Source organism: Caretta caretta, chromosome 5, assembly GCF_965140235.1.
Source record: "Caretta caretta isolate rCarCar2 chromosome 5, rCarCar1.hap1, whole genome shotgun sequence".
Lineage (NCBI taxonomy): Eukaryota > Metazoa > Chordata > Testudines > Cheloniidae > Caretta > Caretta caretta.
The window spans coordinates 23,694,634-23,717,966 of record NC_134210.1 but is presented as its reverse complement, the minus strand read 5'-3'; the positions used below and the strand labels follow the sequence as shown (position 1 = coordinate 23,717,966).

General features: G+C 40.7%; 1 protein-coding gene and 1 non-coding gene across 4 annotated transcripts in view; both read left to right on the top strand.

The window, feature by feature from the left end:
- Positions 1–23,333, top strand: part of ZFR (zinc finger RNA binding protein) — a 54,167-nt gene that overhangs the window by 9,242 nt on the left and 21,592 nt on the right. For all 3 annotated transcript variants that reach the window (XM_048849437.2, XM_048849436.2, XM_048849439.2), the window contains exons 3-7: positions 13,267–13,549; positions 15,349–15,493; positions 19,982–20,200; positions 21,723–21,970; positions 22,995–23,186. In XM_048849437.2, the coding sequence (XP_048705394.1) occupies positions 13,267–13,549; positions 15,349–15,493; positions 19,982–20,200; positions 21,723–21,970; positions 22,995–23,186 (1,087 nt within the window). The remainder of the gene's footprint in view (positions 1–13,266; positions 13,550–15,348; positions 15,494–19,981; positions 20,201–21,722; positions 21,971–22,994; positions 23,187–23,333) is intronic.
- On the top strand, positions 9,663–9,799 carry LOC125637486 (small nucleolar RNA SNORA66). The gene has a single exon (XR_007356966.2). It is a non-coding gene; the product is annotated as a small nucleolar RNA SNORA66 (small nucleolar RNA).

Genomic DNA, 23,333 nt, shown 5'->3' with positions numbered 1-23,333 from the left:
TAGTGATTTAAAAAATTAATTGCAATTAATCGTGCTGTTAATAGTAGAATACCATTTATTTAAATATTTTTGGATGGTTTCTACATTTTCAAATATATCTTTCAATTACAGCACAGAATACAAAGTGTATAGTGCTTACTTTAAATTTATTTTTATTACAAATATTTGCACTGTAAAAAACAAAGGAAATAGTCTTTCAATTCACCTAATACAAGTAATGTAGTGCAATCTCTTTTATCATGAAAGTTGAACGTACAAATGTAGAATTATGTAAAAAAAAAACAACCTGCATTCAAAAATAAAACAATGTAAAACTTAGTCCAATCAGTCCTACTTCTTGTTCACCCAATCGCTCAGACAAACAAGTTTGTTTACATTTGCAGGAGATAATGCTGCCTGCTTCTTGTTTACAATGTCACCTGAAAGTGAGAACAGGCATTTTCGTGGAACTCTTGTAGCCGGCGTCACAAATACTTGCTTGCCAGATGCACTAAAGATTCATATGTCCCTTGATGCTTCAACCACCATTCCAGAGGACATGTGACCATGCTGATGGTTCTGCTTGATAACGATCCAGAGCAGTGCGGACCAGGGCATATTCATTTTCATCATCTGAGTCAGAAGCCACCAGCAGAAGGTTGATTTTCTTTTTTGGTAGTTTGGGTTCTGTAGTTTCCGCATCAAAGCATTGCTCTTTTAAAGCTTCTGAAAGCATGCTCCACACCTCATCCTTCTCAGATTTTGGAAGGCACTTCAGATTCTTAAATCTTGGATCGAGTGCTGTAGCTATCTTTAGAAATTTCACATTGGCATCTTCTTTGCATTTTGTCAAATTTGCAGTGAAAGTGTTCTTAAAATGAACAATATGTGCTGGGTCATCATCTGAGACTGCCATAACATATATATGGCAAAAAGAAAAGGAGTACTTGTGGCACCTAAGAGACTAACAAATGTATTTGAGCATAAGCTGTAGCTCACGAATACAGACTAACACGGCTGCTACTCTGAAACCTGTCATATATATGGCAGAATGCGGGCAAAACAGCAGGAGACATACAATGCTCCCCAAGGAGTTCAGTCACAAATTTAATTAACGCATTATTTTTTTAACGACCATCATCAGCAAGGAAGCAGGTCCTCTGTAACGATAGCCAAAGCGTGAAAAGGTATATGAATCTTTAGCGCCTGTGGCACATAAATATCTTGCAACGCCAGCTACAATTGTGCCATACGAACACCTGTTCTCACTTTCTGGTGACATAAATAAGAAGTGGGCAGCATTATGTCCTGTAAATGTAAACAAACTTGTTTGTTTTAGCTGTTGGCTGAACAAGAAGTAGGACTGTGTGGACTTGTAGGCTCTAAACTGTTACATTGTTTTGTTTTTGAGTGCAGTTATGTAACAAAAAACCCTATATTTGTAAGTTGCACTTTCATGATAGAGATTGCACTACAGTACTTGTATTGGGTGAGTTGAAAAATATTATTTCTTGTTTCTCATTTTTACAGTGCTGATATTTGTAATAAAAATAATATAAAGTGAGCACTGTATACTTGGTATTCTGTGTTGTAAATGAAATCGATATACTTGAAAATGTAGAAAAAATGCAAAAATATTTAATTTCAATTGGTATTCCATTGTTTGACAGTGTGATTAATCGTGATTCGTTTTTTTGGTGTTAATAGTATGAGTTAACTGCGATTAATTGACAGCCCTAATTTTTATTAACACAGTTAGCAAAATCACAGACGCTTCAACCGAGCAAAGTCATCAGAGATCATAGAAATATAGGACTAGAAGGGACCTCAAAAGGTCATTTAATCCAGTCCCCTTCACTGAGGCAGGATTAAGTATTATCTGTTCCATCCCTGACAGATGTTTGTCTAACTGTTCTTAAAATCCTCCAGTGGCAAAGATTTCACTGCCTTTGTAGGCAATGTGGTCCAATGCTTAACTGCTTTACAGTTAGGAAGCTTTTCCTACTGTCTAACCTAAATCTCCCTTGCTGCAGTTTAAGCCCATTACTTCTTGTCCTGTCCTCAGTGGATAAGGAGAACAATTTATCACCCTCCTCTTTATAACAACCTCTTACATTCTTGAAAACTCTTATGCTCTCCTCAGTCTTCTCTTCTCCAGACTAAACATACCCAGGTTTTTTTTTTTTCAATCTTTCCTCATGTATTTGAGACCTCTAACCATTTTTGTTGCTTTTCTTTGGACTTTCTCCAGTTTGTCCACTTCTTTCCCAAAGTGTGGTGCCCAGAGCTGGACACAATACTACAGTAGAGGCCTTATCAGTGCTGAGTAGAGAAGTACTTATAACACTCCTGCTAATGACAGGTTTCAGAGTAACAGCCGTGTTAGTCTGTATTTGCAAAAAGAAAAGGAGTACTTGTGGCACCTTAGAGACTAACCAATTTATTTGAGCATAAGCTTTCGTGAGCTACAGCTCACTTCATCGGATGCATACTGTGGAAAGTACAGAAGATGTTTTTATACACACAAACCATGAAAAAAATGGGTGATTATCACTACAAAAGGTTTTCTCTCCCCCCATCCCACTCTCCTGCTGATAATAGCTTATGTAAAGTGATCAGTCTCCTTACAATGTGTATGATAATCAAGGTGGGCCATCTCAGACAATGATGTTTGCTTTTGCAATATTATTACATAGTTGACTCTGATTAGGTTTGTGCGGGGTGGATAAAAATCAATGATTTAAAAAAACAAAACAAAAATATTTTATTTGTTCAAATCAGATTTTTTTTATAAAATGCTTTTTGAGGGGGGGAACCTATCTGAAGATCGTTTTGATTAAGATACATTATAGCTCAAAGATATCTCATCATGGAATAGGGATTATAAATTCTAATTATATAGTATGAGACCATATATTCATATAATGTTTAAGAAAAGTTTTGTAAATGAGTTCCAATAGTTCATGGATTAGGGACCCAATTTAATGGGGTTCCAGGGGCTTCTGTATAGATTATTTAGGTTAATCTTTTTGTCTACCCGATGGGACTCAGTGCTCAGTCTAGAACAGGGGTCGGCAACCTTTCAGAAGCGGTGTGCTGAGTTTTCATTTATTCACTCTAATTTAAGGTTTCATGTGCTGGTAATACATTTTAACATTTTTAGAAGGTCTCTCTATAAGTCTATATTCTATAACTAAACTATTGTATGTAAAGTAAACAAGGTTTTTAAAATGTTTAAGAAGCTTCATTTAAAATTAAATTAAAATGCAGACCTTATCAGTTTCGTGCAGTGGTTCTTAACCTGGGGTGCATGCATCTCCTGGAGGTGCGAGATGCCCTTTCTGGCGGTGTGAGACATGCAAGATTTTTTTTAGAAGGTAGATCATCGAAAACACAAATTAAGCACAGGCACATACATAAGTACAACTACTTTGTTTCATCAAACCTATGTATTTATTAACATTATACATTTTTTGACGATTACTGTAATATACAAAGTTTTTAAGTTTTCAAGCTAATTGTAGTGTAATTTTTGATAAGGGCTGTAGAGCCCTGGGCTGGCTGCTGGTACCCCAAGCCGGCAGGAGGGCTGAGCAGGGCCAGAGGCCCGGACCCCAGCTGTCATGGGGCTGGAACCCCAGACCAGCAGCGAGGTGAGCGGGGCCAGCGGCTGGTATCCCAGGCTGGCAGCAAGCTGAGCGGGGCAGATGGCAGAGACCTCGGCTGGCAAGGGGCCGGTGTCCAGAACTCCAGACTGTCAGCGGGCTGAGCGGCTCAGACCTTCTGCTGGCCTGGGGTTCTGTTCACCCACGCAGGCAGTGGGCTGAGCGAGGCCGGCGGCCGGGACCCTGGCTGGCAGCAGCATGGCAGTAAAAATCAGCTTGCTTGCCATAGGTTGCCGACCCCTGGTCTAGAAGATACCATCAAAGATGCTTAGTTTTGCAGTTCTCAAACTGTCGATTTGTGTCTCCAGAGATAACATGCTTGTTAACAGCAAAAATGTTTTAAAATAAATAAATAGTATATAGAGGTGAGAAATAACAGACCTCAACCCTTTTGTCCCTCCTCAAATTTGTGTACACAGAGTCAATCCCTTACCTCTCTCTAAAAGTGCAAAGTTTCAAAAAGTTCAACGAATAGAAGCTTGGTGGGGGCGGAATTGATCTGGACAAGGAGAAGTCTGAAGATAAATGTGAGAAGGGAGGGACAGGCAGTGGAAACAAAAGTGAAATAATTTGAGCAGCATGTTCCAGAATGCACTTTTATGTAGAAATCCATGATTAAATCGAGTCTTCTTGACTAGTGATTTAAATCAGATCCACTCTGGGTTTGTGATCTACTATAACTCTCAGATTCTTTTCTGCAGTACTCCCTCCTAGGCAGTCATATCCCATTTGTGCAACTGATTATTCCTTTCCAAGTGAAGTACTTTGTATTTGTCCATATTGACTTTAATCCTGTTTATTTCAGACCCATTTCTCCAGTTTGTCAAGATCATTTTGAATTCTGATCCTGTCCTCCAAAGTGCTTGCAAACCCTCCCAGCTTGGTATTGTCCACAAAATTTATAAGTTGTCCGCAGAATTTGTAAGTTTATTCTCTCTTATCCAAATCATTTATGAAGATGTTGAATAGAACTGGATCCAGGACAGATCTCTGTGGGATCCCACTTAGTATGTCCTTCCAGTTTGATTGTGAACCATTGATAACTACTCAGAATACGCTTTTCCATCCAAATATAGGTTCCTCTAGGTTATATTTCTGTAGTTTATTTATAAGAAGGTCATGTGAGACAGTGTCGAAAACTTTACTAAAATTGAGCTATATCACATCTACTGCTTCCCCCCCATCCACAAGGCTTGTTACCCTGTCAGTGAAGGATATTGGGTTGTTGTGATGTGATTTGTTCTTGACAAATTCATGTTGATTGCTGCTTGTCACCTTATTATCTTCTAGGTGCTTACAAATTGATCATTTGCTCCTTTATTTCCGAGTACCAAAGTTAAACTCTTTGGTCTACAATTCCCTGGGTTTTCCTTATTATCTTTTTTATAGATAGGCACTACAGTTGCCCTATTTTACTCCTCTGGGATCTCTCCTGTTCTCTATGAGTTCTTGGAGATAATTTCTAATGGTTCAGATGTCTTCAGCCAGTTCTTTATGTATTTTTAGAATATATTTCATCACGTCTTGCTGACTTGAAGACAGATAACTTGTCCAAATAAGTCTTAACTTGAGCTATGTCTACACTATGGACCTTACAGTGGCACAGCTGCACTTCAGTAAGGTCTCCTGTTTGGCTGCTGTATGCTGGTGGGAGAGAGCTCTCCTGCCGGCATAATTAAACCATCTCCAGTGAGTGATGGTAGCTGTGTTGGCAGGAGACTCTCACCCGCCAACATAGCAGTGTCCACACTGGCACTTTTGTCTGTGAAAGTTGTGTTGTTCAGGGGAATTTTTTTTCACACCCATGACTGACAAAAGTGCTGGTGTAGACAAAGCCTTGTTCTTTTCCTATTTTAGCTTCAGATCCTACCCCATTTAGACTGATATTCGTTATGTTAGTGATCTAGTCTGTGCTAACTTTTTTGATGAAAACTGAAACAAAAAAGGCATTTAACACTTCTGCCATTGCTGCGTTTTCCTTTGTTGTCTTTCCCTCCTCATTGAGTGATGAGCCCACCTTGTCCTTCCTCTTGTTTTTAATAGAATGTTTTCTTGTTATCTTTTCTGTCCCTAGCTAGTTTAATCTCATATTTTGCCTTGGCCTTTCTAATTTTGTCACTACATGCTTGTGTTGAATGGTCAAAATGTCCAACATCAGAGCAGAGCATTCCTATACCGATACTATTCTCTGGGAAGACCAATAATCAATGAGACAAGTGATATTATAAGTGGTGCTACCTCTGGCATACCAAGAAGCTCCCGCTGGTGTAGTCCATGGGTAGCTCTGTAACAGGGTTACATGGCAGCTGTGAATATTCGTAAGGATGTCCAGCCTCTTCTATCATTAGTGAAACCTCCTCACCCTTATAATGTTGGGGTGCTCTTCTCTCATAGGTTATGCCATTTACCTCCAGCTTATCAAATACATCAGCTGGCTACGATAGCATCATTGCAGTAGGAACATCAGCAGATCTTCAATCTTAAAATATCCAAAGTTAATATCAACTGGCATTTTGTGGTTACCTACCAGCAGTTTAGTCATACTTGTTTATTACAGCATTCTATCTTGTGATCTCTTATGATGCTGAGTTATTCCTGGTTAGCTACTTATGCTAAGGCTTTTGGGCCTTATGCGTCAATCTGGCTAAGCTATTGTTTTACAGGCTTTGAGGCCTATAGGTTTCTTGCATTACTGTTTTAATTTATATGTATGCCTTACCTAGCAAATACCTGACAAATCTGACAGTAGAGTTCCTAGGAATTTGAGTACTTGCCACACAGGTTGGTAGTGAAAGGAATTAGTCTACATAACCTCTGGACTTTCCTGTTCCAGAAATTCATGAGATCTTTTCACTTTGAAGCAAGCTATGTTCTCTTACCACCACCCCCCACCCCCCGTTGCTGTTTGAAGAATTTAGCATATTACTAGCCAAGATATCACTTTACTGTGTTTTGAATTAGGATTTTAGTAATATGTGACGTGACTTATTCTCTGCCAGGGATGTGTCTTTACTATTATTAAAATCTTCCCCAAATTTGGCCCAAATTACAAGCTTTTGAAAAATCTCAGTTTGCACAATAATTGTAGAGGTTTTTTAGAGGCTGGTAGTGTTATTCCTCAAAGATTCTATCTGCATTGTGTATGCTCCATCCCCACCCAGATTCTTTGTGCTGACTGTGGAGCCCCACTGATCAACTCCTCCGTCTCCCTCCCAGCGCCTCGTGTGCACCAGAGAACAGCAGGGATGGGGTGGAAAGAGGTGGGGTGGGGTCTTGGGGTAAGGGATGAAGTGGGGGCGGGACCTGGGGCTGTGCAGGAAGACTGGGGGGAGTCACAAAAAAAATTTAAATCAAAATGGGAATCCTCGGATTGCTAAAGTTTGAGAAGCACTGGTATAAATGACTTTTTCTATTAATGTTCCTCCTAGGAGTCACTGTAGCACCAGGCACCAGAACTGAGAGCAAGGAGACTATCTCTCTTGTGCTTGCAATGCTCCTGGTGTGATTGTGCAGGCAGTGTGGAGGAGATTGAGGAAGCTGAGGATAATGGAGGCGGACAGGCAGAGGCTGGCAGAGTAGGCTGAAGGGTTAAGAATTGGCTGGGTTGGATTCAAGCAAGCTAAAGGGTTCAGGCGGAGGGGGGCAATGGAAGTAGAGGGAGACAGGGACAGGCTCTGTGGGGACACTTGGAGAGAAGCAGAGAGGCTCGATATAGTCATACTAGGGGGCGGGCTGGAGGAGATGGGTCAGAAAGGTCTGTAATGGCCAGAATACGTTCCCCCAATGAAACTTGAAATAGAAGCCAGTGTACATCATTCTCTCTCTCTAGTGGCTGGTCCATCATAGAGTATAACAGCCTACTTATTACTGTTACCAAATACGTTGTTAACTCAAGTAGTTGAGGTCTATGCTGTGGATCTAAAGATTCTGACCCTGGTGATTACCTACACGGGGGCCAGTCTGGTTCCACATGGACCTATGATTCTTTAGTTAGTATTTTTTTAATAGGAAATAAGTCTTATTTGCATGTAAAAAGAGCTTACTGAAAATAAGGATTTTTTTCATCCTTGTTTGACCTTCTGTCTCCTTTTCTCCTGAGTGCTCTGTTCCTAAAAAAAGTCTCTCTTTTTTGAGAGTCCTTGATATCTTTCCCTTAAGAAAATTTGTCTAAAACATATACGTGACTTCCTGAGAAATATTATCAACTAGCAAATGCATACATTGCTTGCAGAGCCATTGGAGGCAAGTTTTGCAACAGCTCGTGTACATAAGGAAGGAAATGTCCCCAGGCTTGGTCACTGCCTATATGACCACTGGGGATAGGAGCAAGGCACAGGAATGGATGGAGAGGATCTAAAGCAGAGTTTTTCAAAGTTCAGGTCGCAACCCAGTATTGGGGCGCGGCATAGAAGGCACTGCATCTCTCTGGTCAGCACTGCCGACCGGGACATTAAAAGTCCTGTCGGCAGTGCTGACCAGCTAAGGCAAGCTAGTCCCTATCTGTTACAACACCGCGCTGCGTTCCGGAAGTGGCCAGGCGCGGGTCCGGCTTCTAGGCAGAGGGGCCACTGGGTTCCGCGTGCTGTCCCCATCCTGAGCACTGGCTCTGCATGCCCACTGCCCTCTTCCTGGTCAGTGGGAGCTGGAGTCGGGGGAGCAATGCCTGCAGGCGAGAGCTGTGTGCCTAGAAGCCAGACCTACTGCTGGATGCTTCAGGCAGTCGGTCCACGGTGCCAGGACAGGCGGGAAGCCTGCCTCTGCACCCCAGCTGTGCTGCTAACCAGAAGCCACTGGAGGTAAGTCCGTGCCACACACCGCACCTCAGTCCCCTGTCTGAGCCCCCCCAAAACCTGGAACCCCTTCCTGCACCTCAAGCCCCCATCTCAGCCCCAGCCCTGAGCGGCCTCTCCCCAAAACCCAGAGCCTCTCAGCCCCAGCTCCGTTGAGTTGTGGGCATCAACAATTTTCTTCATCTGTGTCCCCAGAAAAAAACGTTGAAAACCACTGATCTAAAGTACCCTCAGACTGATAGTGAGATCCTTTTAAAATTAAATGAGACAACATTTAAGTTGTGAAACTCCATTTATCTACAAAAAAGAAAAGGAGGACTTGTGGCACCTTAGAGACTAACAAATTTATTTGAGCATAAGCTTTCGTGAGCTACAGCTCACTTGTGTTCAGATAAATTTGTTAGTCTCTAAGGTGCCACAAGTCCTCCTTTTTCTTTTTGCGGAAACAGACTAACACAGCTGCTACTCTGAAACCGTCCATTTATCTAGTATCCTTTGGAAAGACAAATTGCTGTGGACGGGACTCTAGGTTTAAGCAAACCAAGAGAGCAGAATGTAGATAATCCAGAAACAATCAAGATTTGTGGGGTGGAACTTAAAAATTAAAAGATAGGAATGAGTGGGTTGAAAAGAAGTTGGATCCAAAATTGCAGTGTGATTGAAGTTCTCCTTTGATAATTGCGTCTGTAGATTCCCCTGGTTGGATGAGAATCAAAGCCATTTGAGGTTCTGCAGAACTACCCATTTGGTTTATCCCAGTACCGTTTTTTTACTTTCTCAGAACTTTAAGATGTCTGTTTGTATTTCACATGGAGGAAAGTGTGGGTAATCCTGTCAGAGCCTGCCAGGGTGTGTGGCATTAGATTATTGGTGGTTTTGTGGGGGGGTTGATTGCAGTATACCCACAGTGTGTACCATACCTTGTTAATGCACATCTTGTGGGTTATACCCATATTAACAACAAAATAACCCATGACAGGGAGGGAGTTCTGAAAGGTAGAATCAGTAAAGTGTGACACTCATTAGATAGGGGCCAATTGTGATTGAGTAAAATAAATTGAAAAAAAGAACCGTAGAGAGAGAGAGTTTTGTGAGTACTGAGCCAGATTTGAAGGTTCCAGAGAAGTGTAGTGAGTTCTTCAGAATGCTAAGACTGTAATGATCGACAGTAAGCATCTAAAAATTACCTAAGAAGCTGTCACTTCATCCAGAATACTTCCCCATAATCTTGCAAACTCGATCACTAGCTCTGCATGATGTTGCAGAAGCAAGGGGAACAGGTTTGCTAAAGTAAGCATGGTAACAGAACCTTATTAGCCTCAGAAATCACATGACTAGGGCTGTTAATTCTGTACCATGACAAGACAACTGTTTTTGCCAAACCCTAAATATTTTTCAGATTATGATCCACCTTGCTAAACTCTCACTAATGACTGGGAAATTGGTTCCTAGTTACAAATGAGATTTTAAAAAAATCAAGCATACCATTTGAAAAAAACCTTATTTTGTTAGGTATGATGCTAACTTGTATGTGAGCAGTGGTATTGTAGCATAACTTAAACAATAATGAAGCTTTACTACAAGAGTTGCCTGCTCTCAACATTTTTGAGCGTTTCATGATTTAGCTTATTTTTAGTAACTGCTTGTGATCTCATGAACAACTTCTTTCAAATTCAGGAAATCTGTTATTTCCACATGCACAATTCTGTACTGATAAACAGGCAGCTGTTTGTAGTCTGATCTGATGACTCTGGGTGGCAGTTCTCACCTTTTACCACCAGAAGCCACCCCTCCCAGACTGGTCTGCTCCTGCTCTGCAAGAGGCATAGAGCTTCGGTCAATGTAGTTAGGTTAACGTGGTATCAGGGTAGATTCTGCGTTGCTTACATCAGACTGTTCCAACTGACAGACTGGAGTCCTGTCACACCAGGGCTGACAGCCCAGAGCCAGGACAGAGCTCGGGCTGTCGGCTCCAGACGGCAGGGCTGCCAGTGTCCCACATTGATAGTTAAATCAGTACAAGCGCTCCTGGTGAGGACGCGCACTGCCAATAGAAGGAGTTAGTACAGACATGCAAAACCGATTTAATTATTGTGGTGGCTGTACGTCAACGTAACTTGAATCGAGTTCATTTTGTAGTGTAGACTTGTTCTGAGAAGCAGCAGGAACCATTCTCAAGTAGTGGTATCAATGGCTCCAACCTGTTTCTTGCCCCTGTGACTCTTAACATTGCAATGAGGGGGAATTGAAAGAAAATGTGGGCTTGATCATGCTCCCATTTAAATCAGTGGCACACCCCTACATTGATTTAAACGGAACAGGATTGGGCTCTTAGTGATTAAACAAAATTTTTGAGGAGTGGGGAGTGTGAACCAATCTAGACTGTCTTTCAGAAATATAAACTTGAAGTTACTGAAAGGACTGTAGCATCTGATTTTCAGTGAAGATTATAGTTTTTTTGAGCATCAAGTTTAAACTTGGACAAGACAAATAAGCTCTTCATCCAATTATTTAATTCTTCCTTTGTGTCCTGTCTAATTACTGGCATCAAAATTCTATCTCAGTGTTTTTAGTTTCAGGAACTGAGTTACGTTTGGCAAAATAAAAAATATATTAAATATGATAAATTGGAGTGGCATTCTTCCGTAATTTCTTCATTTCTTCTTGTAAATCTAGTGCTGTATTCAGCAAGAACAAAGCCAAGTGGTTTCAAAGGATTTTTCTGTGATATTCCACCCTTTATTATATTATCATATCACTTTTTCTCCTATAAATTTTGTGTGCATGGGTTTTGTTCACTGTGCTAAAAGGATTCATTCTGTTCTTTCCAAATGCTCACTTTCCTTGTGCCTAAATACTGTAGGAGGTTATCCTGGTAGAGACCCATCCCACATATTTAATCCTGCACTTCCCTGTTCAGAATTCACTTCACTTGAAAGATGGCATTTTTTATTTTTTAACCTTAGTTTAATTTGATTTGTGAGATTTTGAACTAATTGATCATGCGGTTGGATGTTCATTGTAAACTAATTTAAATATGTGTACTACTCTTTTTAAAAAAGGATAACTGAAGGGCATTTTATTAAAATTAAAGTTTTTAATACATCTTTGTTTCTGAATAATCAAGCAAGCAATATTTTAAACATTCTGCTTGACTTTTTAAAATATAACTGCAGTACTTGGACTTGCCAAAATTGGCAGTATTTTCACTACATTTTTCCCCTGGTATGAATTCCATTTTGATATCTAGACATAATGCAGTTTTGACGTTAAAATGACAGAATCATACAGCATTTTTCTCCCGATAAATTTTGACCAAGCAAAAATACTGACAAGTTATAGAAGCAGTAAGCATACCCATCAACAAGAGGTAGGTAATATGATTTTTGGCAGTTAGCGCCAGACTGACTATTGGAAACTTTAGCTAGGTGTTCTCTCTGGTATCTAAGCAAACCCAAAATTACAAATCATCATATCAGCCACTCACTCAGTATGCTGTTTTAGCTAGAGCATTTAATGTCTCTGTTTTGATTTCCCAGTTATAAAATAGAGATAATAGTATCCTCATTTAGGTGGTGTAAGTAATTAATAGTGTTATTGGATGAATGTGCTGGAAACACATCATGCTGGTGCATGGGCAGTTTATGTCAAATAAAAGTTGCTAGCTTTTGTTTGTAACCCCCATTTCTTTTCAGGATTGTAAGAAGTACTGACTTCTTGGCAATAATTATTTTACTAATTTATTTATATTTTTTAATTAACCTACCTAAACTCTTAGGCGTTTTGTATAATATAATGCACTGTACATATATTACAAATATATGTACATATATTACAAATCAAAATAGGACAATAGCAGTTATTAGATTCTACCCTTCAAATAATCACTGCACCTTCTGAGAACACCTTCTCTCACTGGACTATTAATATCTCCCTCTTGTTAGTTCATACTTACCTGTACGCTGCTTCCTGCATGCACCTGCTGCAGTGATTGGGGAAACAGATGAGTTTTACAGCATTCCCTGAAGACTGGCAGAATCCTGATAGAATCTTCACACTCACTTCTATAGTACACTCGATTTGGCTACTAGACCTTTTGTTAGTACATCTTTTCTTAGGCCATTGAATCTAGAAGAAAACTATCTAATCTCAACATTTGGAGGGGGACTCCCTTATGAGAAATTAGTTTCAAAAGTTTCTCTCTATCGAGTTTAGGGATTTTTGAACTGACTTTTAATTAAAACATTTTAAAAGTCACTCTCCTTCATTCAGCTGTTCAGTCAACAGGCCTGCATGGGGCGGTATATTTTTGGTGAAGTAATTAGTCTTAAAACTCCAATAGCATAAAAGGAATCCTATGCTTTGCTCTGAAAATGCCATGTAAGGTGGATTAGTTCAATAATAGCTTTCACAGAAGAAGTAGTTCTTTTTGCAGTGCAGGAGTTGTCAAATATGCTACCCAAAGAACTATTGTATGTATTCCATATCATACAAAACATGATGATTTGAGATCTCTATGCTGTTTCAAATGAAAAGCTTGTCTGTTACTACCAAAAGGTTTATCAGATGGGCCCCCATTTTGTTTAATGTTTCAGCCGTAAGCACTTGAATGTGCGATGATGCTTAAATAATGAGTGCCATAAAAAAGCTTATAAATGAATGCTTCTTGTAAACATGTAGACCTTTCCAGGATTATACAAAGCTTAGTTTTAAGACTTTTCTGTTGTTTTGAAATTGAATGAAATATTTAGATATCAGTCTAACATGTTTAGCTGTTGAACTAATGGACTCATTACTTGATGGGTAATACTTACTATCCTTTTCCAATATAGCCAGCAGCCAGCTTCGGGTGTAGCCTATTCCCATCCAACTACAGTTGCTAGCTACACTGTCCATCAGGCTCCAGTAGCTGCACACACGGTTACTGCTGCATATGCTCCAGCAGCAGCTACAGTTGCAGTAGCCAGGCCTGCACCAGTAGCTGTTGCAGCTGCTGCAACAGCTGCTGCCTATGGAGGTTATCCTACAGCACACACGGCGACAGATTACGGTTATACCCAGAGACAACAGGAAGCCCCCCCACCACCTCCTCCGGTCACTACACAAAACTACCAGGTAAGTGCCACTTTGAATCCATCTCAGGTCGGTAGTGATCAAAACTCATCTGATGGATGTTTGGTCATCTGTGTGAAATGAGTTTGATAATCTGGCTAGTTCCCACTGGTCAAATGTCCAAATCGTAAAAACTACCATCAAGTTCAGCAGCCTTGTTGGTATCTTCTACAAAGGCCAAAAATTGAGGGCATGGCATGGAGACTGACCTGTCCTCTTCTCCAAGTCAGGGTTGAGGCATATAACCAAGGGACTATGAGGAAAGTTACCCCAAGAATGGCAGTAGGACATCTGCTTTGTAGAGAGAGGATTTCAGTCTCCAGAACTGTTAGTCTGGCACTTTTCTCAAGCACATATTCACTCAGTTTAAAAATAAAGAAACTAAAAGCTGCCATCATCCCTATCTGCTAATCTCAAATACTGCAAACGTTCACACACGTGAATTGTCCATTGAAGTCAGTGGGATATAAAGTGAAGTCATTGGGGCTCTGTGCGGGCACATGACTGCCCATGTGGCTCTTTTTACAGGGTATGGGCCCTGTTTAATAAATAATTTATTTTGCTATCTCAGCTCCTATTAAAGTCAGTCGGAGCCTTGGAGTTTTCCTGGTTACTTTGAGGCTAGTGCCTATATTTACAAGATTTATCTGAGGTAAATATGCAGGCACTGGTCATATTTAATGTATAATGTAAAGTATTAAAACTATTTTCAGGAACTGGATTGAAAGTATTGACACTGTTGTTTCCCTTTATGCATAAAGCAGAATAAATTGAAAAAGACTGCCCTATTTAAAGGGCCACATTATAAAATTATCTATTAGGGGGTGCCTTCTGGTTTTATAATACTTATTTTAATTTGATGAAAAAGCACTTTAGAAGAGGTAGGTGGTATTAATGATTATTTAATTGCTCTTTCTGTAGATCTTTTTTTTTTCTTTCCTTTTTTTTTAAATAGCCACCTCTGGTTAGAGTCCTGAAAAACAAGCAAGCTCTTTCCAATGGTCTGAAACAGCAATTAACTAACACATCCTAATAATTACAGGAGCAGTGCATATGCCTGCTACTAGATGTTGATGCACAGACAGAGAAAAAAGGAGCCTTAAACAAAGGGAAAAAATACAAGGTTACCAAAATTGCTAGGGAACGAAATGTTACTTTTTAAGCTTCTTAACAAGTGGGGTAAATCCAAGTAGAAAATTCTCTAAACTGCAGAATGGTTGATGCGATATAAAACAAAATGCTAATAAAAGGTACAGTTAATGTTCCCCTCTAATTTATATGTAAATAGGAAAAATGCTAAATCAAATTTGTAGTACCTAGGAAGTGTTGGTGGGCGTTTCTTCTTTAAAAAAAAAAAAAAAAAACTTGAATTTTGTGAAAATACACATTTTGAGCAGGCTTGTGATTTTTCTTAAAATTATATAGGATTTCTGCTCTGATATAAATGTAATAGTGGAACAGTCTGACAGTAGCCTCTTTCTGTTCCTTAATGGAAGTAACAAAGTGGAAAAATGAGAAAATACTTTTAAATGCAAGAGTTGAATTGCTGTTATTTATTGGGTCTGTTAATGTTCATCAAAGCTGTTCATCACTTGTTGTTCTTAGTCTCTGTAAATTTAAGATTAAAGATTTTAAAATATAAAAGGCTTATTTAACTCTAGAATAATGTACATATTTAAATGAATTGTTTGACTTAGTTCAGTAGGCTGTCTCTCCCTTTGGCTGCCTTTGATTATCCCAGGCACCAGACATATTTAAGCAGAAACTCAGGTCCTTTCTTTCTGTTTTGCATGCTTTTTAAGGACTCCTACTCATATGTTAGATCCACTGCCCCAGCTGTGGCTTATGACAGCAAGCAGTACTATCAACAACCAACAGCTGCTGCAGCTGCAGTGGCTGCTGCTGCCCAGCCTCAGCCTTCTGTAGCCGAATCATACTACCAGACAGGTGGGTGGTGTGCATGAAATTCCTTTTCGGTCAGTGCAAAACAGTGTGCTGCTTTGTCTTTTAAAAACGTTTCTTTGGATACCTCAGACAAATTGGTTTTTATTCTTAGCTTTATAATGTAACCCATATAAATGTATGGACAAAAATCCTGCTGTTACCCAGCACTTAATAACCTTGCCTCAAATAGCGTCTTGCCTAAAAATACACACACCTTTTTCTATGTAAATTGAATTTAACAATACTTAAGTGTGTTTTAAAATATGTTGTGCCTACCAAGTTCAAATACACTTTGGCTGGCCCGTGCAAACAAGAAGAGATCTGGACAAGAAAAGGATTTTTGAGCATAGTTTTGTTATATTAAATAGTGTAAGTCAGTATTAACCCATTTTGGCCATCACAAAGTTTAAATCCCATTTAAACAAATTTTAAAGCTTTGTAATGTTGGTGTGGATGGGAAATTAAAGGCAAGCTTTAGCTATATGGTGAGAGAAGGTTTGCTTAAAGAAAGCAATAGGGTGAGCAAGTTGTTTCAGAACATGACACGAGTCTGTGGGGAGAGAGACCAGTTACTGTGTATGTGGTTTTAAAAAAATGCCATTTGTACAGTATATGGCTGCAGTTTAAAAAAATGTTGTTAGAAGGGGCTTTATACTCTAATAACAGAAAGATAGGGCACAGTTTGAGACCTAAATTCAGAGTTCATACTTAATGCCTCTCACTCTCCAGCAAGGGAAGGCACTCTTCTCTGCGCAAGAGAGGAATACAGTGTGAACTTAAGTGTCATTAACTCTAGGGCCCTACCAATTTCACAGCCGTGAAAAATGTGTCACGGACCGTGAAATAAGACCTTCCCTGTAAAACCTGATCTCCCTGAAATCTGCTAGTTTGGCAGGGCTGGGGAGGGACAGGACTTGTCCTTCCCCAGTACAGCGGTTATGGGAGGAAATCAGACCTACCTCCACAGGCAGCTCAGACATGAGGGTGGTATACCCTCACTTCTGTGCTGCAGCATCCCCCGAGCTGCGCTATGGGTTTCTGCCCTGCAGCTCCTGCTGGGGTTTGGGGTGGCTGGATTGGGGGCTTCCGCCCCCCTCGTGTCCGCAGGGGCTTTGGGTGCCCAGGTGCAGGTTTTTGTCCTCTCATCCCCCACAACTCCTGCAGGGGCTGGGGGTGGCTGGGCTCCAGCCGGGGTTTGGGGCTGCCGCCCCTTGCAGCTCCTGCCCAAGCTCGGGGCTGCCCAGGCTCAGGGGCTTTTGCCGCCGGCTCCAGCCGGGGCTCAGGGTGTCTTGGTTCGGGCCTCTCCCCTGCCCGTTGTTCCTGCCAGAGCTTGGGCACCCATTTTTCAACTTGGCATGGACCCAGTGGGCCCATGCATTAATCTGCCACTGGCCATGACTAGTAGCTGGGAGCTGTGGAGATTGGACCTGCCATCATCTCCAGGATGGAAACTCCTCCAGCTTCAGGAAACTCCACAGCTGCTGCCTTCAGAGCCCAGCTCTGAAGGCAGCACAAAAGTGCGTATGACAATCCTGTGACCACCCTATAACACAGGGGTTGGCCAAGTAGAGCCCGGGGGCCACATCCAGCCCTCCGGACCTTTAAATCTGGTGCTTGAGCTCCCACCACGGAGCAGGATCCAGGACTTGACCCATTCTGGCGCTCCAGTTGGGGAGTGGGGTCAGGGGCTTTCCCCAGTCTGTGTAGCACCCGGAAGCAGCAGCATGCCCGCCCTCTGGCTCCTACACGTAAGGGGAACCAGAGGGCTCCGCATGCTGCCCTCACCCCAAGTGCTGCCTCTGCAGCTCCTATTAGCCAGGAATCACGACCAGTGGAAGCTGCAGGGGTGGCGCCTGCCCACAGGGCAGCGTGTAGAGCCACTTGCCATGCCTCCATGTAAGAGCTGGAGGGGGGACATGCCGCTGCTTCTGGGAGCTGCTTGAGGTAAGCGCTGACCAGAGCCTGCACCCTGACCCCCTCCCGCGCCCCAACTCTGAACCCCCTCCCAGCCTCCGAACCCCTCAGTCCCAGCCCAGAGCACCCTCCTGCAGCCCCACCCCAAGGCCTGGTACCTCCAGCGGGAGCCCTCTTCTTCCCCCAGCATCCCAACCCCCTGCCCCAGCCCAGAACCCACTCCTGCTTCTTGAACTCCTCATTTCTCGCCACACCCCAGAGCCTGCACCACAACCCCCAATTTTGTGAGCATTCATGGCCTGCGATACAATTTCCATACCCAGATGTGGCCCTCGGGCCAAAAACTTTGCCCACCCCTGCTGTAACGGCTATGGGATCCTCCCTCCCCCGCAATCCCCTTTTGGGTCAGGAACTCCATGGTTACAACACTGAAATTTCAGACATAAACATCTGAAATTGTGAAACTGACCAATTTTAAAACCCTCTGGTCCTGAAATTAACCAAAATGGAGCGTGAATTTGGTAGATCCCTAACTGTATCTCTCTCTAGTTTACTGGAACTCTGACAGGAGTCAGTTCAGTCTTCATGTCAAGAAAATAGTTGTAACCTGAGATCTAGGTACGGAAGAACAACTTTCAGGTTTAACTCTGAATGTTTGTTGCCATGCCATGCCAAGGCTTTCAAGATTATGCGAGGGTCCCATGACCTGGCAGTCCTATATGGAGTCAATGGGAAGTTGTACAACTGGGAAATTCCAGATTGCTGCTATATGGGTTATAGGAACCTAATACAGCAATAAGAGGCCAAGAAGAGAATTGGACACAAGTAGAAATTATTCTTCTGAGAGAGTAGTTGGACCATCTGTAGATTAGTCTGCTAAATTGTGAGTACCATATTAGAGGAGGGATTTTGAGGAGGTTGAGAAGGATCAAAAGAAGCAAGGGGGATTATTTTCCATGCCATTTTGGAAAAATTGGTATTCTCTGCTTTCAGAATTCTAAAGCAAATAGTAAAGGTAGATGCAGATATGCAGTCTAAACAAGAAACAAAGTCTAGGTCTCAACACTAGATACTCCTAAAGCTATGGGAACAGCAGGCTAGAAGTGAGTGAATCACAAAAATTAGGTAGTTTGGACTTGATTGGTTTTTTGTGTCCTGAGCCTGTAGTAGTGTTCTTTGTGTGAAACACCATGTTCCTGGCATATAATCCTTTTTTAAGGACATATTAACAGGTTTACAAATCCTTGCCATGCAAATATCAGAAACAAAACAATAATCATTACAACACTTATCTTTTGTTTAAAGAGACATGCAGGAATATAGTCATCAGCTCTATCTGTTCATTAGGGAGTTAGCCATATTAAAGAGTGAGCATTGTTAACAACACCTATGATGTTGTTTCTATTGATTTTATTAAATTGAGTGAAATCTCTGATTATGCATAATTAATGGGCCAGGTATGTCTATCAAATGTTAAAAGTTGGAAAAAAGGATACCTGCTGGGGGTATTTTCTGGTGAATGTACTCTGAGTGGTGTTTACTACTTCTCATAACACAAGAACTAGGGGTCACCAAATGAAATTAATAGACAGCAGGTTTAAAACAAATAAAAGGAAGTATTTCTACACACAGTCAACCTGTGGAACTCCTTGCCAGAGGATGTTGTGAAGGCCAAGACCATAACAGGGTTCAAAAAAGAGCTAGATAAATTCATGGAAGATAGGTCCATTGATGGCTATGAGCCAGGATGGGCAGAAATGGTGTCCCTAGCCTGTTTGTCAGATGCTGGGAATGGGAGACAGAGTGACTGGATCACTTGATGATTACCTGTTCTGTTCAATCCCTCTGGGGCACCTGGCACTGGCCAGTGTTGGAAGACAGGGTACTGGGCTGAGTGGACCTTTGGTCTGACGCAGTAGGGCCGTTCTTATGAGTACTGAATAAAATGTAACCAAATATCTAAGTATCTATTTGTCGTCTGTCTATTTTGCTGGGTATGTAATTGGTATGTTAATTGTTCCATAACAGCATCCTTTTACGCTTTTATAAACCATTCTTCTATGGTAGGACTATTTTTTTGTATTTTTTTCTTCCAGTGAGAGGTTATAAATTGCTGAGCCGCTACTAGCAGATGAGAGATTAGGCATAATGTACTGTGTGTTGCTTGGTTTTTCATTTTCAGGATAACCAAAAAGTATTTAGAATACTAAAAATAAAACCAGCGTTTGTATAATATGCTTCTGAATTTTTGTCCATTAATGAACTTCAAACTAAAAGTGATCATCATAGGTCAGGCTACTTTTCATAGTACTGAAAGACCCTTAAGAAAAGGGTTGGCTGTATTTAGAGAAGAAAGTGAAATGAGTTATGCAGATGCATTTTAGGATTGTATTCATTTTATTACATGGTCATCCCTCTGGCATGTGTGTTTTGTAACAGAAAAATCCTCATTTGTTGTGTGCTTAGTTACTTGTATATAGTTGAATATAATTATTTTAAAAATTTAATGTCGTTCGAAATTCACCTAGTCTCAAATTTTTAAATCGTTATACAACTTTACTCTTCTATCTTAATTAGCTCCAAAAGCAGGATATAGCCAAGGAGCAACTCAGTATACTCAAGCCCAGCAAACTCGACAAGTGACAGCCATAAAACCAGCCACCCCAAGTCCAGCTACAACTACTTTCTCCATATATCCAGTATCCTCCACTGTGCAGCCAGTAGCAGCTGCAGCAACTGTTGTTCCATCCTATACTCAGAGTGCTACATACAGTACAACAGCAGTCACTTACTCTGGTAAGAATTTTGCAAGTTATATTACTATGAGGTTTGTGAGTCATGTTATGGAAAAGGATTTTGTAGGCTCAAAAATTTGGTAATTGTGTTTAGTTGTGTCATAAAGCACCAAGAAATATTCAGCTAGTTAGATCACTATATTGGCAGAATATTCAGACACATTTTTGGAAGAGAACAATAGTTGTATGTGGTCCTGTTTTGTTGAACATAATAACAAAGAGAGATTGCAGCACTGCTTGGCTAGTTCTTGGTGTTGGTCAAGTATGGGAAGGGAGCAGAAACCATGCAATGGAAAAAAACAGAGACAAATGTCCAAAGAAAATAAAATTTTGGAGGCAATGTACCACCATCAGACAACAGTTGTGAAGAGGAGAGGGGGCAATCCAGAGTAAAACTTAGATTTTGGATTACTTTGATCTCCTCTGGGAGGAGGGGGTGTGTACAAGAGCTTTGCTCCAAACATAAGAGATTCAAGGCTTGATTAAAAGTGGAAGGAATCCTGTTTAGCTTTATAACCAGATGATAATCAACTGGAAAACTGTAGCTGCTTGGATCTTTGGTATCCTCTTTTAAATGGTGTCAAGTATCAGGGGGTAGCCGTGTTAGTCTGTATCCACAAAAACAACAAGAGTCCGTCCGGTGGCACCTTAAAGACTAACAGATTTATTTGAGCATAAACTTTCATGGTGCAAATCTGAAGAAGTGAGGTTTACCCATGAAAGCTTATGCTCAAATAAATCTGTTAGTCTTTAAGGTGCCACCAGACTCCTTGTTGTTTTTGTTTTAAAAGCCTAATCGGTGGATTAAAGTAGTTGAACCACTAGTTGTGGAGAGTTTATGGGAAAACTGGCTCAAAGGCATGAAAACACAGTTTTCTTGATTTATTCAACTGTGGTACTAGAAATTAAGGAGTGAAAAGATAAGGCAAGTTACAGAGAATCAAGCAGGCCAACAGTTTGTTTGCACCAAAGTGCATCTGAGGATGCTGGATGGTTAAATTTCAAAGAGAAGAGGCTCCTAAGCACTGTTGTTTCACATCCATGTGTATCCTTTTCTTACACAATAAATTGTTCCTTATTAATAAACCTAAGTTTGAACAAATATTCATTTCTAGTGGCTTTTATCTCATCTTTGCTGTGCCACACCTAGCCCTCCCAGATGTGCCAGGACCGTTGGCACATTCTTGAATGGCAGCTTTGATACAGCTGCCAGGATAGGGGACCACAGTATAATTAAAAATTGTATAGCTACAAAGATCTGTCTGAGAGAAAACATGCCCCTGACATAGGTGGGAAATGGTATTTAAATTTGTATATCATAAAAGGTCAAGTAAAATTCTGATTAAGTGATAAGATAGTTGACTACACATTGCATCTCAGGACCTTATCAAAATGTTTAGATCACAAAATGTACCTTTCTGGAAAAAAACTAAATGTCATGCAGCATCCCTGGAACTAACTTGCGTGTAACTGTGATATACAATGTATAATAATGTAACATTATCATATTTTGATCTTTTGAGGTACCTCTTATTCTGGCTATGAAGCCGCAGTATATTCAGCAGCATCATCCTATTACCAGCAGCAGCAGCAGCAACAGAAACAGGCCGCGGCAGCAGCGGCTGCTGCTGCTGCAACAGCTGCCTGGACAGGGACCACCTTTACTAAAAAGGCACCATTCCAAAATAAGCAACTGAAACCAAAACAACCTCCCAAACCACCACAGATCCACTATTGTGATGTTTGTAAAATCAGCTGTGCTGGACCACAGGTACCTGTATTACATGACATTCCACTATGCCGCTTAGTCATTATTTCATATATTTAAAAACAGGCATTATTTAAGAACAGTTGTGGATTGCGGAAATTATTTAAATAACTTCCCTCTAGAAGCAGTTTGAAAATGTGTACCCCTATGAAAAGGAAATACTGATGTTTGTGCTCTGTGAACAGCTGAATTTTATTTCGCACGCTAAAAGTTAACATTCTCTATTTGAAGCGCTATTCTGCTCAGTAGCAAATTTCCTGGGGAAAACTCCCTTCTCAGACGCATAGACCCTTGAGAATTTAAGCTTTTATGAAATTTCTCCTTGAAAAATATTCTACTTTGTAGTATTCTGTTTGTCCTTCTAGCACTCCATTCTAGTTTTTAAACGGCTGAATGTAGTACTATCTTGTCAGGTCATTCATATTAAGACAGCAAAGAACATGAGAGTTTTTTACACACTTGTTTAGAATATTTGTTGTTCTGCATGTCATGTTAAAAAACTGTCATTTTTTTCTACTACTTCTTGCACTTGGACTGCCCCTTCCCACACAAGGACACTCTCAATTTTAAAAGTTTTACTTTGCGCCCTGATGTATTTAAGCAGTATCTCCTTCTGAATTACTGAGTTTTTTGGGGCGCTCTAAATCACGCAGGACTTGGGTACAGCCTACTGGATAAGATCACTTGATGGTTAACATCTGTCACTTGGCATTGACCAATACTTGATGATTTGGAAAGTAGGAAGATGAAAAAAGTCCTTACTGCTTTTTGCCAACTATGGAGTTCTGTATATCATGAAAGGAAAATAGTTTCCTGGTCCCTGCCAGCATGGCTTATGCCTCAAAGCACACGCACAATAAAATGGCAGTGCTGTGTATAGGAAATATGTTCCCTAGCAAAATGTAAGTGTTGATTATTTCTAGCTTATAACCTATTGTATATTTTATAGCATCAGATGACTGACATAATTAATGGAGTAAAAATAATGTATTGAGGATGTATGCTTTTTCACTGCATTTTTAAATAGACTTATAAAGAACATTTGGAAGGCCAGAAACACAAAAAGAAAGAAGCGGCGTTAAAAGCATCTCAGAACACTAGCAACAGCAGTACTTCTGCTCGTGGAACTCAGAATCAGTTGCGCTGTGAGCTCTGTGATGTGTCTTGTACAGGAGCAGATGCATATGCTGCCCATATTCGTGGAGCTAAACATCAGAAGGTAGGAATGGAGGTTGTTTGTAACTCTGAACAAACCATTATAGTGGTTCTTTCACAAGTTTACAACTGAACATTGATTTAATACAGTTTTGAAACTTTACTAAGCAGAAGAAAAATGCTGCTTTTAACCATTTTAATTTAAATGAAA